Genomic DNA, 15,252 nt, shown 5'->3' on the forward strand with positions numbered 1-15,252 from the left:
CTTTTCCAGACGCCTCTGGTTGATCTAGGTGTGGAGGCTTGAAATACCGTCCACTCCTAGTCATGTGATCGACTTCGCCGATATACCAGGTATCATCTGGTTGGTTACCTTCCCAATCCTCGTCCGTGTGGGCAAGACATAGGTCGTCGTCTTCCCACCACATACCATCCGCGGCTGACAGGCATCTGTCTGGCTCTGTCATAACTGTCCTGATACTTGCAGTACCTTTTATCCCTATGCTCGCAGCATTCTCCATTTCCGTACTCGTGGCGGTTTCGACCCCCACGTGGCCTTTTGCTTTCCTGATCCTCTCAGAATCTTCGAATCTCTCTTGTTCTGACTGTGTCAATGCAGTAGATTGCTCACTGATCCCTGTACTCAAAATGCTCCATTCCCGAGCGAAACTCTTGACACCGGCACTCTCCGACGATGTATTCTGTTCTTCGACACTCCCGGCCGTTGTGGACATTCCCGCCCCTGCCGGGCTTTGTTCTGACTGGAACTCCCCTATTACATCTGGCTGATCGTCTAACCATCCCGTGGCCTCCGCTGATTCTTCATTATCGTACCAGTTGGTGGCTGAATATTCTAGATCTTGGTTATCGCAAAATTGGAACTTGGCAAGATCCTCTTCCACGGCTGCCAAATCATCCGTTTCCTATCTTGGACTGTTCCCTCGGATTACACACAGCTCTCCCTCGACTGGAAATTTGACATTTGGTCTATTCTGGCCCACTGGTGAAATGTAGTCACTCGGACTGTAAGCGTTCCCAACATCATTCTCAGGCTCCACAGACTCTGGTTTGACAACCTCTTTCCTGTTCTCGATGGTCACCACCACTGGCTTGGGTTGGGTTATAGAGACGTCCATCATGCACAAATCGGTGCAATCAGGGAGGAAAACTTTCAGCTTAGGCAAGTAGGAGGGTGTGATATAGATACTAGGATCGTAGGATGCGACCCCAATGTGGATGAGGTTGATTCTTTTGGGTGGTGGAACTTGGTTATGTGTGGGGAGAGGATTTGTAGTAACATTGGGTTTCTCAGGGGGTAAAATCACCCCATTATCAATGAGATCTTGAATCTCATGACGTAAACGAAAGCATAGGTCGGTGTCGTGACCGTGCTGCTGGTGGAACGCACAATACTTGGCCGGATTGTGGGTGGCGGGCAGTCTTTCAGGTAAGGGCCGCGGCTCTAGGGGCTTCAGATGCCCTTTTCTGATCAAAACCCCCAAAGCTTTGGACAGGGGCATATAAAGTGGAGCGAAGGTTCTGGTGTTTCTGGGAGGGTATTTGGCTGTTTGTGAGTTGCTTCCGGACGCACCGAAGAATGGTGTGGCTGCCGTATTTCTTGGGGAAGGGTTAGTGGTGACCATACTCACTTCGGAGGTCCTAGCAGTTGTAGCGCCGCTCGGGCCTGCATTAGTATTACGATTGAAATTTCTACGGGGTTGCTCCCGGTCATTATCAATCCACCCTTGTCTTAGGGCGTCCTCGATCTGTACCCCCATTTCATGCAGATCAGCAAAGGTAGGGAAGGGGACTACGATCATCTTTTGCATTAACTTCGGCTGGAGATTGCGCACAATCATCCGAATCTGGTCTTTGTCTGTGGGCCTCAAGGTCATCATCGAAGCCTTATCCCGCCATCTGGTTACAAATTCTGAGAAGCTTTCCTTGGGTTCTTGCCTTGTTGTCTCGAGATCCCGGGTCGTGATCTCGATTTGTGTGTTATATGAGTACTGCAGGATGAAGGCCTCAGCCATCTCGTCCCAACTTCTCTTGACGTCATCTTCCAACTTGGCATACCATGCGGCCGCTACACCCGACAGGGTCCGGCCGAATAAAGACAGCTTTTGCAATCTAGTGAGGCCCATTGGCCTTAGGACGTCTGAAAATAGTCGCAGGTGTACCATGGGATCCTCAGATCCATCAAAACGATCAATTTGTGGCATCTTAAACCGATCTGGCAGCGTCACGGCCGTATCAGTGTATCCGTCTCCAATGTCCGGAATGGACTTCGCACCCTGAGACTTCTTGAACAGCTTTTCAAGCTTGTGCATTTTCAATGCCACGGGGTCCACCTCGGACTCGAAGGGAGACTCCGATAGGTTGATGGGAGTGGGTGCCTTGGATTGCTGAGGCAGAATCGGGGGTGGAGCTGGCCCCGTTGGGATGCCCGTATCTTCTTGGACGTTCCGGGCGTTTGGAGTCTCTTCGGGTATCGGAACCCTTAGTGGGGGAGGGACTTACTGTGAAGTTGACGTCCCAGTTTGCTGCTGCAATCTCACAATTAACTCCGCTTGCTCACCCATAACTATGGCTTGTTGTTTCGTGAATTCTGCCTGTCGGACAGCATCCTACTGCATCATTTTCATGCTTTCCTGAAGTTGGTGCACCATCTCCTCTAAGCTAGCCATATTATTCTGCTCTGGTTGAATTACTGGTATGCGTTCCCTTTCTGCAGGTGAAACAGGACCCTGATCCCTACTGAACTCAGGTGGGGTAGATAAGGCCCTCTGAACTGGCTGTTGAACAGATGACCTCTGCCTAGTTGCCTTCCATTTAGTAACCGGGGGTAGAGAATGGTACACCGGTTGTCCTGCTATCAGATCCTCAGATCGATGGAGTCGGCGACCTCTGACCCAGAGTGCTTGGGGGATGTCTACCGGGTTGGAAGCAATGATGCTAAACTACCTAGCAAAAAGATAAATAAAGCAGTAAATAAACAAGTAATCGGACGACATAACCGCTTTAAAATAAACACATACAACATGCAGTTGGGCATTCACAATGCACAGTTCAATAAGCCGTACACACTGTTCCCCGATACTGATCACTGTTTCCTGAAATCTCTATTCCCAAAACTGAACCCTGATATCCGCGGATAACTGATTCTCATAAACTGATGCTGATACCCTCAGGCCTAATACTCAATCTTGCAAACTGATATGCACATTCCTGTAGAGCAACACTCTAAAAGCACATAGCAGGTAAAGAGAGCCAAAAACACCCCTATGTTGGGGTAGGGTTTCCCTGTCCTATTTTGTCAGGAGCTAGGATTTCACTATGCACACAGCAGTTTCAAACAACCTAACATCGGGTAAGCAACCAGTCCTAACTTGGAATGGCCACTATGGATCCGAATATGCACTAGGTCGAATGGTCGAAAAGGGTGCCCCGGTAAACCGGGGTTTGTGTTCCCATGCTGTCAGAGCCCATAGCCGGTCAGCCTTATGGACATGCCTTGACAAGACAAGCCTCCGGCAAACCGTTCAGGAATGGCAGATGGCAAACACTGTGTTCCTAGGCGCACCAATGCACATGCAATGCAAAGAAACACATAAATGAGATCAAAACAGGGTATCACAAGTTTGAGTCAAGCTCTCTAATTTCCCCAGCAGAGTCGCCAGAAACTGTAACAGGTCCGCGAGGGGGACGCCGCTACAGTTCGGACTCGCGATTTTGTGTCACGGTTCTTAATCTGAACCAAAGAGTCCAAATCTGGCAAATCGTTTTGAGAAATAGATTTTTGAAAAAGTAGTGCCAAACATGGACTGCTTTCCCAGATACAGAGTCGCCACCTAAATATTTTTTTATGGGAGAATTTAGGAAACCCTGACTCGGTGCCGAAAGCCACATGTCCGTCATCACCGGAGTTGTCTCGGCTCGGGAGCTTGGGTACGATCGGGGAAGGTCAGCTATGAGCACCCCCTTTCGCCCGGTCCGAAGACCGGCCTCTACTAACTGTGATATCCAATTTTGAAAACGTTGCGTGTTCTTAAACCAATTATTAGCCTAGAATTACTATGTTATGCGCGCAGCAAACAAGTATAGACTAGATTGCCTAATTTGGAAGTAAGCATTGCATATCCGTTTGTTTTGGAAAATGTTTTGAATTTGCTACTCGCAAGTAGGCTAAAATGCGGATTTCAACGAGTTTTTCCAACTCAAACAATCCAACCTCCACCCACAGGCATTCAAAGCAGTTTAACACATAAGCACTTAGCCGCATGGCAGGCATACTGTCATGGTAACACTCACACGCATACGGGATGCTAAAGCATAAATACTTACATCGTACTCCGTGCCAAAACAGTAAACTAGTTAGCAAACATGCATGTCCTAGTTCATGTTAAAAATGGCTAATGCATCACATGCAAAATGTAATCTAGGCAGGCTCGGCTAGCCCTAAACATGGCATGTGAAAATGCACAATTATCACATATTCGGTTTAGAATTTTGAAGTACAAATGCAGTTAGCGTGATGTACCGAGCCTAATGTATGCAATACAAATGCATGGATGCACGCATGCATAGCATAAGGTATGCTAATTTCAAAAAATGCCCTAATCTACCATCATAAGCAGGTAAATAAAAGGGAAGAAAGAAATGGGGATTGGAAGACATAAACACACTCACCCACACTTATTACATATTTACCCTCACTCAGAGGGTCCAAATGAATATTACAGTCCCAAAATAATAAACAAACAAAATTATTACAAAAATTCTAATTAATTAAAAGAAAAGATGCAAAAGAAAGAAGAGGGTGGCCGCAGCCTCTGCCTCGGGATGCGCAGATGATGCATGCTCGGAACTTGACTCGCCCGAAAAACCCGTACCGTACTCCTGCCACCTCTGTTTGTACTGCCTTGTCTCTTTGAAAATTACCAAAGTCCTGGAGCAGGTTCCTCACATGCTGCAGAGCACCACCGGCCAGACAGAATTCCCACCGGCACTTCAAAATTTCCACCGGCATTTGTTGGATTCATCGGCACTCCAGAGATTGCCGGTCGGCACAAAATTCTGCCGGTCGGTAGAAACTTCCTGCAGAAGACAATTTGACAGCAAACAGGGAACAGACAGTGCATGGCATGGGGTTTTCAGGTACATATGAGCATGGTTATGCTTCCTATCATGTTTTGAACTCAAAGAAGCATGACCTTCGATCCTCGAGCCATCAATGGTGCATGGTGGCTCAAAGAATCAAATTTGCCATTTGATGTAAGGATGCATGCAACAAACAAAATGGGATCCGAAGCCTTATCAAGTTGGAGTCAAAGGCCCCGATGACCGGGAATCGAGGCACATTACATCACTTGAAGTATGAATGTTCCTTGATTCCCACACTTGGTTTGACACCCCAAACCAAGTGAATGCAATGCATGTTATGCAAACATGGCTCAACACGCAACATGATACCAAGATGCAAAGCACGACAAGCATTATGCAACCAACATGACAAATGTATAATGCCAAGCATACAAGATGCAAATATGATGCAAATATGGACCAATTTGGGAATGGGATTCACATGCTACGAGGCTTAATGGAACAACCATACAACAAACATGAAGCAAGCATGCAATGGGGGCCTTGAACCATAAAGGGACAGACCTTAGTCCACCCCAAAACAGCACCAAAAAATGCTCAAAATGATAGGCAACATCTCATGTTAACAAGCAAAGTTATGGTCCCAAGATTAAGGCACAAAAAGGAGACAACTTACCCCCACCAACATGACCTCTCATGGCATGATTAAAACAAGTAAAAACAGAATTTTGCAGACCAAGATAGGACTCCAAACCCTCCTAAAATGGCAGCTAAGGTGACTCCCAAGAGGCATATGCACCAAGGCTCATTCCTAGGCATAAGAGGGTACACCCTCAAGGCATAAAAGAGGTCATGCATGCACATATACAAACATGATTCTTGGATTAAAATGTGGTCCTAGATGATGTTAAATCATGAGGGTAATCACAACCATGCATGTTAGAGGTCAAAATGCTCAAAGCTTTCAAGCCGAAATACATAGCACCTATGACAAACATGCCAAGCATGACCAAATGGATAACCAACTGACTTTAAGCATGGAAAAACAATACTAGAAGCTTCATGGAACTAAGCCAACACACACAAGAATCATGGCCTAATCATGAGATACACTTCTAAGCAAAATGGAGCAATACAAAGCAAGTATTACAAGAATACAAGGAGGCACAAATCCAGCCAAAAACAGAGGTTACACATGACCTAAAACACCTAAAAAACTTCTGAAATGAGGCCAAGAATGATCAAGCACACATGCTATCCTTTTAAGCTAAAAAGCAAGGAAACAAAACAAAGAAGGGAGAGGGGTGTCCCTCCCCTATGCAAGACTTCAAACCACCTTTTTTAACACTAAAAATCAACTGGTTTTTAGTGGTCAAAGGACCAAAACACTGAAGTGAACAAAGCCTTACTAAAGAGGCACCAAAATGGACCAAACAAGGCCTAGAAGGGTGAGTTTGTACTCAAACCACAAAATGACCTTAATGAAAGTTCTAAAGCATGAAAATATAAGCCTCTTTCATGTTATACACAAGAGCTAAAACAGCAAGCAAGATAGGTAGAAAACTATTGCAAGTTTGGGGAATAAAAAGCAAGATGCTCACCCTTGAAGAACCCTTGAAGAACAAATGGTCTAGCCCTCTTCTTTTGATCAAAACCAGTCCAAAAACTCAAGAATCAACCCTCCAAGTCCCTCAATCTCAGAGTAAGGTGTAATAGTGTGTGTAATGGTGCAAAAGTAAGGTAAAAACCACCTTTAGGCCAAGGAAACACACACAAAGGAGGGGAGAGAGGGAGATATAGAGATAGAGTGTATCTATATCTCAAAGCTCTGGTTCTTGGTTGCAAAATTCTAACCTAGATCCAAGAGGAAAGCCCCTCTCTTATAGGACTCCCTCTTGCAAAGCTTATACAACAAGCTTGGCTAGAGGGAGATCCCTCCATACACGTGTATGGAGGGGAGAAGAGTTGGTGCCAGCTATCACAGCTGGCACAAAATATCTCCATAAAGTGGATAAACAGTGGTCGGCTGCCCAAAAATGTCATTTCGACAAAAAACAGTGCCGACCGGCAACAAACTATGCCGACCGGCAATAAAATATGCCGACCGGCAAACAAAAGTGCCGATGGCATCAAAAAACCAGCCGGTGGCCTCTAGCCACTGCCGGTGGTGTGTGGGGATGTCTCACAAGGCATTCCCTGCCCCTCCAAGGCAAAACATGAGTGTTTGGTGCAAAACCAGACACTAAACGGTCAAGTTCGGAGATCCTGAGGCAGGGCACGCGAGCCGAGACCTCCGGGAACTCCAAACGAACACAAACATGGATGATCACCGAGTGTTCAAACGGTGACGTCCAAGTCTTGAGGACGGTCAAAAATGGGGTGCCTACATTATGGCTTTATGTTCTTCAGGGTTTTTAAGCATTGATTTTGTTCTTTTTGTGAATGTGGGCAAAGCTTGTTTTAAACTCTGTTGCTGCTTTTTTTGTTAGCCAAAAAGCAAGTAGCCAATTTCTAATTGCTGTCAATTTCACTATTTGCAGTCCAAGTATATGCTTCTTGTATTTATTCATATATCTTTATTCATAGTTGTTTTTTCTAAAGCTCGTCCTTCTTTTAGTCATGTTCTTTCCATGCTATTTCTTTGCAATTTCTTGGTGATGTCATTTTTGTTTATGCTGTTGTGAAGTTTTGTAGTGCACTAAACTAGCATTTATTGTGAAAAGGACCAACTTTATGGTATTTGGTGTTAGGCATTGAAGTTCATGTAGTATTTGCTGAGATTGCTCAACCATTGCGTCACTTGACTCATCTGCATGTTTTTGAAGGTCCAATAAAATATCACTTGACTTATCTGCAGTTTTTCAAAGGTCCAATAAAATAAGATCACATTTCACTGTTTAGCTTGAGGTTCCACAGAAATTTTGGGTTATTACGATTATTTGATGTTTGTTTTGTACTTTGTGCAAACTGATGTGGAAACTAGGTGGAGAGGACAAAGTTACGAGATAAGCATTGCTGATGTGTATTGTGGGCATTATCACTGTTTGTGTTTATACATTGTTATTGCCTCTAGTAATATCTCTAATTTTGTCTCTTTATTTTTTTAAAAAAACATTCTTAATCACTTCATGAACATGTCTAGACTGGTATGCAAGGCTTTATTTTGATTTGGTTTATAATTTTAATAATTTATTTCATGTGGACTGGTAGCAATTGTTAGCATATGCATGTGAATAGGCTTGATTGACCTAAACAAGCAGAGAAACATAAAACATAAAGCTCAATCTTCACACTTTTTTTGTTTTTTTATTTTGTTTTGTATTGTTCTTTTTTTTTTTCTCGAAGGTTTCATTTGTGCAGAATGACAGCTTTTAAGTAGAACCTGCTCAAGTTTTCTGCCACTTTAGCTCATTGCCTAAATAAAAAAAATTCGTAGAAGATAAATGGTCTAGCCACAAATTGAAGGTTTATATTTGGTTCAATGGAATGAGATGGAATGATTATTTTTGGTGAATAATAATTTAGCTACTCTTTATTTTTATAATTATTTTTAATCAATCAAACAGTGGAATGAATATTTTCACATTTTACTTTAATGGACCAAACACTACTTTGATGCTCAAAATGCCTTTACTAATGTGTAATTTGACCTAAAGTCTCAATCATTTTGTTTGGTTTTGTTCATAGGATCAGGTTCTTATTTTTTTTATTTATTATTTTTTTTTTAAGAAATAGAAATTAGATTGTCTAATGATTATTTTGGGTATTACTGTTCTAGTTGAATTTTAGGCTTGGCTATTAAACGGAAAAAGGTTGAATTCCTTACATGGATTAAATTTATCCACTTTTACTTTTCAATTGGTTTTTACTTAATGAAAATGGGAAATTTCATCTTCTAAACTGCTGTTGCACTACTGTTTAAGAATCACTTTTTCACTATGTGATATTTGTGGTATGTATAAAATTAATTAGTAGTTTTTTTTCCCCCTTTTACAAAATACTTTCATATAGTTGTATCTCATATAAAAAATATTACTTGACTTGGCTTTGTTCTTTCATTTTTGCAGGTGGAACTCTTTTCTAAGGATTTAGTAATTGAAGTTGCCAACCAACAATGTGTGCAGAGGTAACTTTCAAACAAGTGTTTTTCTTTCTAATTTATTTATTTTGGGTACACATTTTTAACGAATTATTGGCTCCCTTGTTTTTATTTTTTTCATGTGTCATAAAGAGTTCTAAAAAGGCAGCAAAAAGTCATAGGAAAGAGCAAGAAGCTATAGTTGCTGCCACAATGGACAATAGAAGTGATGGACCCATTAGAATTTCAGATTTAGGTTCCAATACTCGACAAACTGAATCACCAAATGCAAATGGAGTAGCTGATTCTAGTCAACAACTAAAGAAGAAAATTAGGGGGGCATCAAAGTTAAAGATGCATGACAAAGGCAAACAAAAGTGTGATGAGATCGACTTCAATGAAAGGAACCAACCAATAGGACAAGAATCAGTGCACTTATCAACCTTAGAAGGGGTCTTAGCTCGGAAGATGGTGCCAATTAATATAGATTATTGGTTTGAAGTTCCAGATGAGATTAAGGATAAGTTATGGGCTTGTGTGAAGGTAGTATGTTTATGCAGTTAATTTTTATACAACAATTCATTATTTTTCCCCCTCTTGTAATACTAAATGTTTGGTTATATGAAAATGCAGCTTAAATACAAAGTACATGATATCCACAAGACACATGTGATGCAAAAGTTCGCAAAATTGTGGCGCAATTACAAGTCTGAACTATCAAGAAAAGTAAGAACTCTTGCTGCAACAGGTAAAGGTCATTTAGCACGTAATATTGCCCTCACCAAACCTAATAAGATTGGAATGGATGAATGGAAGGCATTTGTGAAAAATTGACTTTCAAAAAGCTTCATTGTAAGTGTTTTTTCATAACAGTTTTATGTAGAAGCTCATTTCTTTTCATAATAATTAAGATAAAGTTTACAAATTCTTAAAAAATGTGGGCATTTCAAATGTTTACACTCAGGAAAAGAGTGAAAAATTCAAAGAGATGAGAGCAAAGCAGAAGGTGTTACACACGATGAGTAGAAAAGGCTATGCACGACTAGAGGAAGACATGGTAAGTTTGGCAATATAGACGAAATTTATTCCAAAAGCATTTTGATTTTGTTGCTTCTAATTTTGTACTATGTTTTGATTTTTTTTATTTTTTATTTCTTTTCCAGAAAAATCAAAGCCAAGACCCAGATTCCATATCTAGAGTGGATGTTTGGATCAAAGGACATACAAGGCAGAAGGGGAAACCTATCAATGAAGTGCTTCAGGAAGCAGTGGTATGAATTAGCTTAATATGTTATTAAAGCTTGTGATTTCATTCAATTCAATTGAAAGATTGTAATTCAATTGAAAGATTGCTGGCTGCTACTTTACAATTGCTTTACAATTGAAAGATTGCTGTCTGCTGTGCTGTTTTGTTTGGGTTGCTGTTGCTGTGCTGTTTTGTTTTGGTATGGATGTTAAACAAATTGCTAGTTTGTTTTGCTTTTTTTTTTTTTTTTTTTTAATATATGTAGAGGTCTAGTTTGTCTTAAACAAAACCTATGAAGTTGTGCTTGTGATATTACTTCATTTTTCAATTTATTTGATAATTGCTTGCCTTATTGTGGTGAAGTAACTCAGAGGTGAGTTTTGTACCTATTTTTGTAGTTAGTAGAGTTGGTACGTCATTTTCCTCTTTTTCTTCTTTGGATATAAGTACAAACTATGGATTTTGGGTTTTTGGATTTGATTAGAGAAGAAATATCAGTGTTGTTTTCTTGAGACTTGAACTAAACATTACCATCAGCAACATGCCGTAATTATTCTCAATAAAAGGAATGCGGGTGGTGTTTCCTTTCACTTTATGAAATAATTCATAGGTGAGTTTTGCACTTGTTTTTGTAGTTAGCAGACTTGGGTTCCTTATCATACATGTTATATATTGCAGAATAAGGTTCAAGAGCTTCACAAGCCTTCTACAGAAGAAGGGTCAATGTCTATTAAAGATGATGCAATTGTTCAAGCATTTGGTCCAGAACGGCGTGGTAGTGTAAGAGCGCTTGGATTTGGAGCATTGCCATCGAAAGTTGATGCAGCATACCAAAATCAAAATATGAAACAACTAAATGAAAAATTGTTGCTATTAGAACAAGAACTCCGGGAGATGAAAGCTGAAATGTTAAAAAGAAAAAGGCAAAATGAGGTAAAAGAAAAAAAAAATGAACAATGTCACAATATATGAGGTTAAATTTATCTTCCTATAAAATTTAATTGTTTTTTAACTTTGGTACTTCCCATATTAGATATAAGAATATTTCACAAAGTTTGTAAAAATAAAAAATTGATTAATACTTGCAGGAGCCAAGCAAAGGGCCAAATGGACACTCACATGGAGAAACTCAGGTAAACTTGCACATTTGTCATGCTTGTGCTTTTGCTTGCTTGCTTTTCTACTCAAGCTTGTCATTTTGCATATGGATTACATTAAGATTCTAAATTTAAGTAAACAAATGCTTCTTTCCATTGTATTATGATTTTTTTAGGGTGAGGAAAATGGTAGAGGTGAACATAGGGTGCATGGAGGTGATGAATGTAGGATGCACTCACAACAAAATATTTGGGTAAATTTTGTACGACATTATTAATTAACTCATTTTCATTTTTCTCGTGCTTCTTCTTTTGTTTGCTTGCTTGCTTTTCTACTCAAGAGCTTTTGTCAAACTTTCATATACATCCCACATCGTCTACAAAATTTGGAAAAACAAATATAACTTGATATTGTATTACATTTTTTTTAGGGTGACGAAAACAATGAAGACGATGAAGATATTTGGGTAAATTTTATATGGCATTAATAATAACTTTAATTTTATCTTCAATTCATTAGCTTATCTTATGTATTACTTTCATGGTAGTTGCATGACGCAAATGAAACTGGAAATGGTGGATCCTTGGACAATGCCAAATGCAAATTGTTGAATTGGGATAGAACAAAGGTGGTGGTTGCGGAAGGCACAATTGCATCAACAGATTCTAAAGCATTGGTACATCACGTGCCTCTTGGCCCTGGGTGTTGGAAAGTATGGGTTAACCATGTCATAGTCAATGTGCCATTGTTTCGCCCTAATCGTGAGATGTTTGTGCTTGAAGATGCTATTGGAAGCACTGTTGCTTGGCCAACCCATTTCATTAGCTTTGATTTTGAGTAGAACTAACATCTATGGATAGTTTTTGAGGACTTTGATGAATAGATTTTTATAATTTTTGAATAGTTTTGGGTAATGTTTACAAACTTATATATGTACAGTTTTGGATGGTTTATAACTTTTTGGATAATTTAGAACTTAAGAATAGTCCTTTTGGATGTTTTTGAACTTGCAGTTAGGTTTTGGATGTTTGGAATGAATATATTGATAATTTTTTAATGTTTATAATTTATATATATAGTTTATTTTTTATGGTTGAAATAATATTGTCATGGTTGATTAATATTTTGTGAAGCTTGTTTGTAATATTAGATTGTACAAAACAGGTTGTTAAATAGTTTTTAACGGCGTGCGGAGCATGTCATTGAAAGTGAACAACTTTCCATGACTGGTCATAATATGACGTGCCGTTGCACGTCGTAAAAGGGTTTTTACGGCATGCATTGCGCGTCATTAAAACCCTTTTTTCTTGTAGTGTTTGTTAAAATGGCAGCATTCTTTCCTAAAGACAATTTTGCCTCCATGAATTTAATTATCCTCTCTTATTTATCCCTCATCACACTATAGTGGCAGCAGTAATGATGCATCTGCACTTGCAATAGAATGGATAGTAGTGCAGAATATTGCAACATATAATGATGAAGATAGGGACAACTGAGTGGACATAGAGGGCAATAACAGAGTTGAAGCACATAGTTTGACTTGCTCATAGATTGTTTCTACATTTGCATGTGTATATGTGTGGAGCTGAGCCAAGATTGCCTTCATTTCATTTTTCCTATTCTCTGTTGGACTAAATTTGTTTTCTGGATATGGTATAACAGTGAAGCTTCAAAGGTTTCATCTTTTACTAGCATAGCTATATGTTTATTTATGCCCAAATCTTTTGGTGAATAACTTTGAGAATGAATTAAAACTTTAGTTGTTGTCTATAGAACCAAATTTGGGAACATCAATATGGACCCAGCTATGGTTTTGACTGGAACAGCAAATGAACGGAGAGTCGGACACCATTTTGGTAGTGTTGAGATTGGTCATAGCGAAAGTGCCTACATTTTTCGGGTTACTTTACCTGGTGCTCGTCGCAATGGTTGTAAGTTTCCTGTCCTGCTTATTTATCAATGTGCATATATTAGTAAATGTGTGTTTGAAAACATATGGAGCATGCCTACTTCAATAAATATGTTGTATCCGTACCGGGTACTTACCAGTATATAGTACTTTGTATAGTATTTCTACATACATATTGGATATACAAAATACGTATTCAAATTTTTTCTTTTTAATTTTTGACGTACCCAAACCTTAGTTGCACGAAGCGGGAGTGGAAGCGAGAGTGGGAGTGGGAGCGAGGAAGCGTGAGCCGATAGAAGTTTTTTAGGTAGAGAGCGCCTCAGGGAGCAGTAATATATATATATATATATATTAGTAATTATTTTTTAAATATATTTATTATATAAAGATGAGTTAAATAGTTATTTTTAAATGTATTTATTATTTTTATCCTAGGTATTATTTTTATTGATAATATTTTTAATTTATTTTTAATTTTTAATTGATATATATATTATAAATAAAAAAAATATATAACAAATAAGGAAAAATAAAATATGTTAAAATAAATAATAAATAAAAATTGAATGATTTATTTTATAGATTTTATTAGATTTTTTATTATATATGATTTAATTAGATATTTTATTAATGGCTAAAACATCATTTTATCCTTTTATTTTATGTTTTTGGGCCAATGAAGCTAAATGATGAATCATCATGGCCCAAAGTTTCATCCAAAACCCAAATACAAAACGGGCCAATACTTCCCCTCCATTAAGGCCCATTAGGGCTTTGCCTAGCTTTTTATATATATAAAGGTCTCTTCAACAACCCTAAACACAAACACAGAGACAAAGGGAGCTCACTCTTTCTCTTTCATTTCCATCGCCTACATGAGATCGGCGAATTGGTCGGCGTCCAAGCATGGTGCACGTTTCCTATTATAGCAACTGTATGTCTTCTCTACAAGATCGAAGAAGATTAAAGAAGAAGAAGAGCAGTGACGAGAGACGACGAGCGACGACCACTGAAAACCGATAAGGTCTTCTCTCTTTCTCTTCTGTTCTCTCTTTCTCTTTCGTGCTTCATAGCTTCTGAGTTGTTTTATTTCCACCAATGATCACATCTTAGACAGGATCGCGTTTCTCTGATCTCTTTATAGAAATGCAATTCTTACACGTTTCTTTCTAAGAAACGCGGAATCGCGTTTCTTACGAAGATTCGTCACCTGGTTGCACGATTCCTGCAGCCAAGACACAAACGTACCTAACATATACCCAAACCGTACCATACCTTAGAAAAAATAATATTTCATTTTACTATAGAGATTAAATTTCTTTCAGTAGATTTCTTTTTAATTTTTAATTTTATACTTAGCATCATTTTAAAATAAGCTATGATTTGTAAGTTATTTAATATAATGATATTTAGTTTTGGTTTATACCTTTACTTTTGACATTAAATGTTAATTGTATGTTGGATCTTAACAAATTAAACCATTTAATCAATTTTTGCATTACTCTAAACTAAAAATAAATATTTTTTTACAAACGTACCAAGCCGTATCCATACCTTACTTTTTTCCAAATTTTAACGTATCGACGTATCCATATCGTACAGGTATCAGTACTTGTACCCATACCAGTGTGTCACAAGTCCACGGGGGACCTCGCTACAGTTCGGACTCGATTCGTGTTACGGTTCTAAGTCTGAACCAAATAGTCCAAATCCGGCAAATCGTTTTGAGAAAACAGATTTTTGAAAGAAGTGCCAAACATGGACTGCTTTGCCAGATACAGAGTCGCCACCTAAATATTTTGTTTTGGAAAATTTAGGAAACCCTGACTCGGTGCCAAAGGCCACGTGTCCGTCATCACCAAAGTTGCCTCGACTCGGGAACTTGGGTACGATTGGGGAAGGTCACTTCGTGAGCACCCCCGCTCGCCCGATCAAAGATCGGCCTCTACTAACCATGATATCTATTTTTGAAAACTTTGTGTGTCCTTATTTCGGTTATTAGCCTAGGTTACTATGTGATGCACACAGCATACAAGTATAGACCAGGTCGCCTGGATTGGAACAAAACATCTCATGTTTG

General features: G+C 39.3%; 1 protein-coding gene across 3 annotated transcripts in view; it reads left to right on the forward strand.

Annotated features, from left to right (window-relative positions):
* LOC114295070 (uncharacterized) overlaps nt 1–12,309 on the forward strand; it is a 34,979-nt gene extending 22,670 nt beyond the window's left edge. For 2 of the 3 annotated variants that reach the window (XM_082917788.1, XM_082917787.1), the window contains exons 2-5: nt 8,906–8,964; nt 9,070–9,459; nt 9,550–9,768; nt 9,881–9,973. In XM_082917788.1, the coding sequence (XP_082773914.1) occupies nt 8,953–8,964; nt 9,070–9,459; nt 9,550–9,750 (603 nt within the window). In that variant the 5' untranslated portion in view covers nt 8,906–8,952 and the 3' untranslated portion in view covers nt 9,751–9,768; nt 9,881–9,973. Of the gene's footprint in view, nt 1–8,905; nt 8,965–9,069; nt 9,460–9,549; nt 9,769–9,880; nt 9,974–10,079; nt 10,188–10,840; nt 11,096–11,250; nt 11,514–11,690; nt 11,727–11,807 lie in introns of those variants that run through there. The other variant, XM_082917789.1, reaches the window with a different exon arrangement.
* The last annotated feature ends 2,943 nt before the right edge of the window (nt 12,310–15,252 follow it).

This window comes from Camellia sinensis, chromosome 3 (assembly GCF_055761805.1).
Source record: "Camellia sinensis isolate YWXY chromosome 3, ASM5576180v1, whole genome shotgun sequence".
Classification (NCBI taxonomy): domain Eukaryota; kingdom Viridiplantae; phylum Streptophyta; class Magnoliopsida; order Ericales; family Theaceae; genus Camellia; species Camellia sinensis.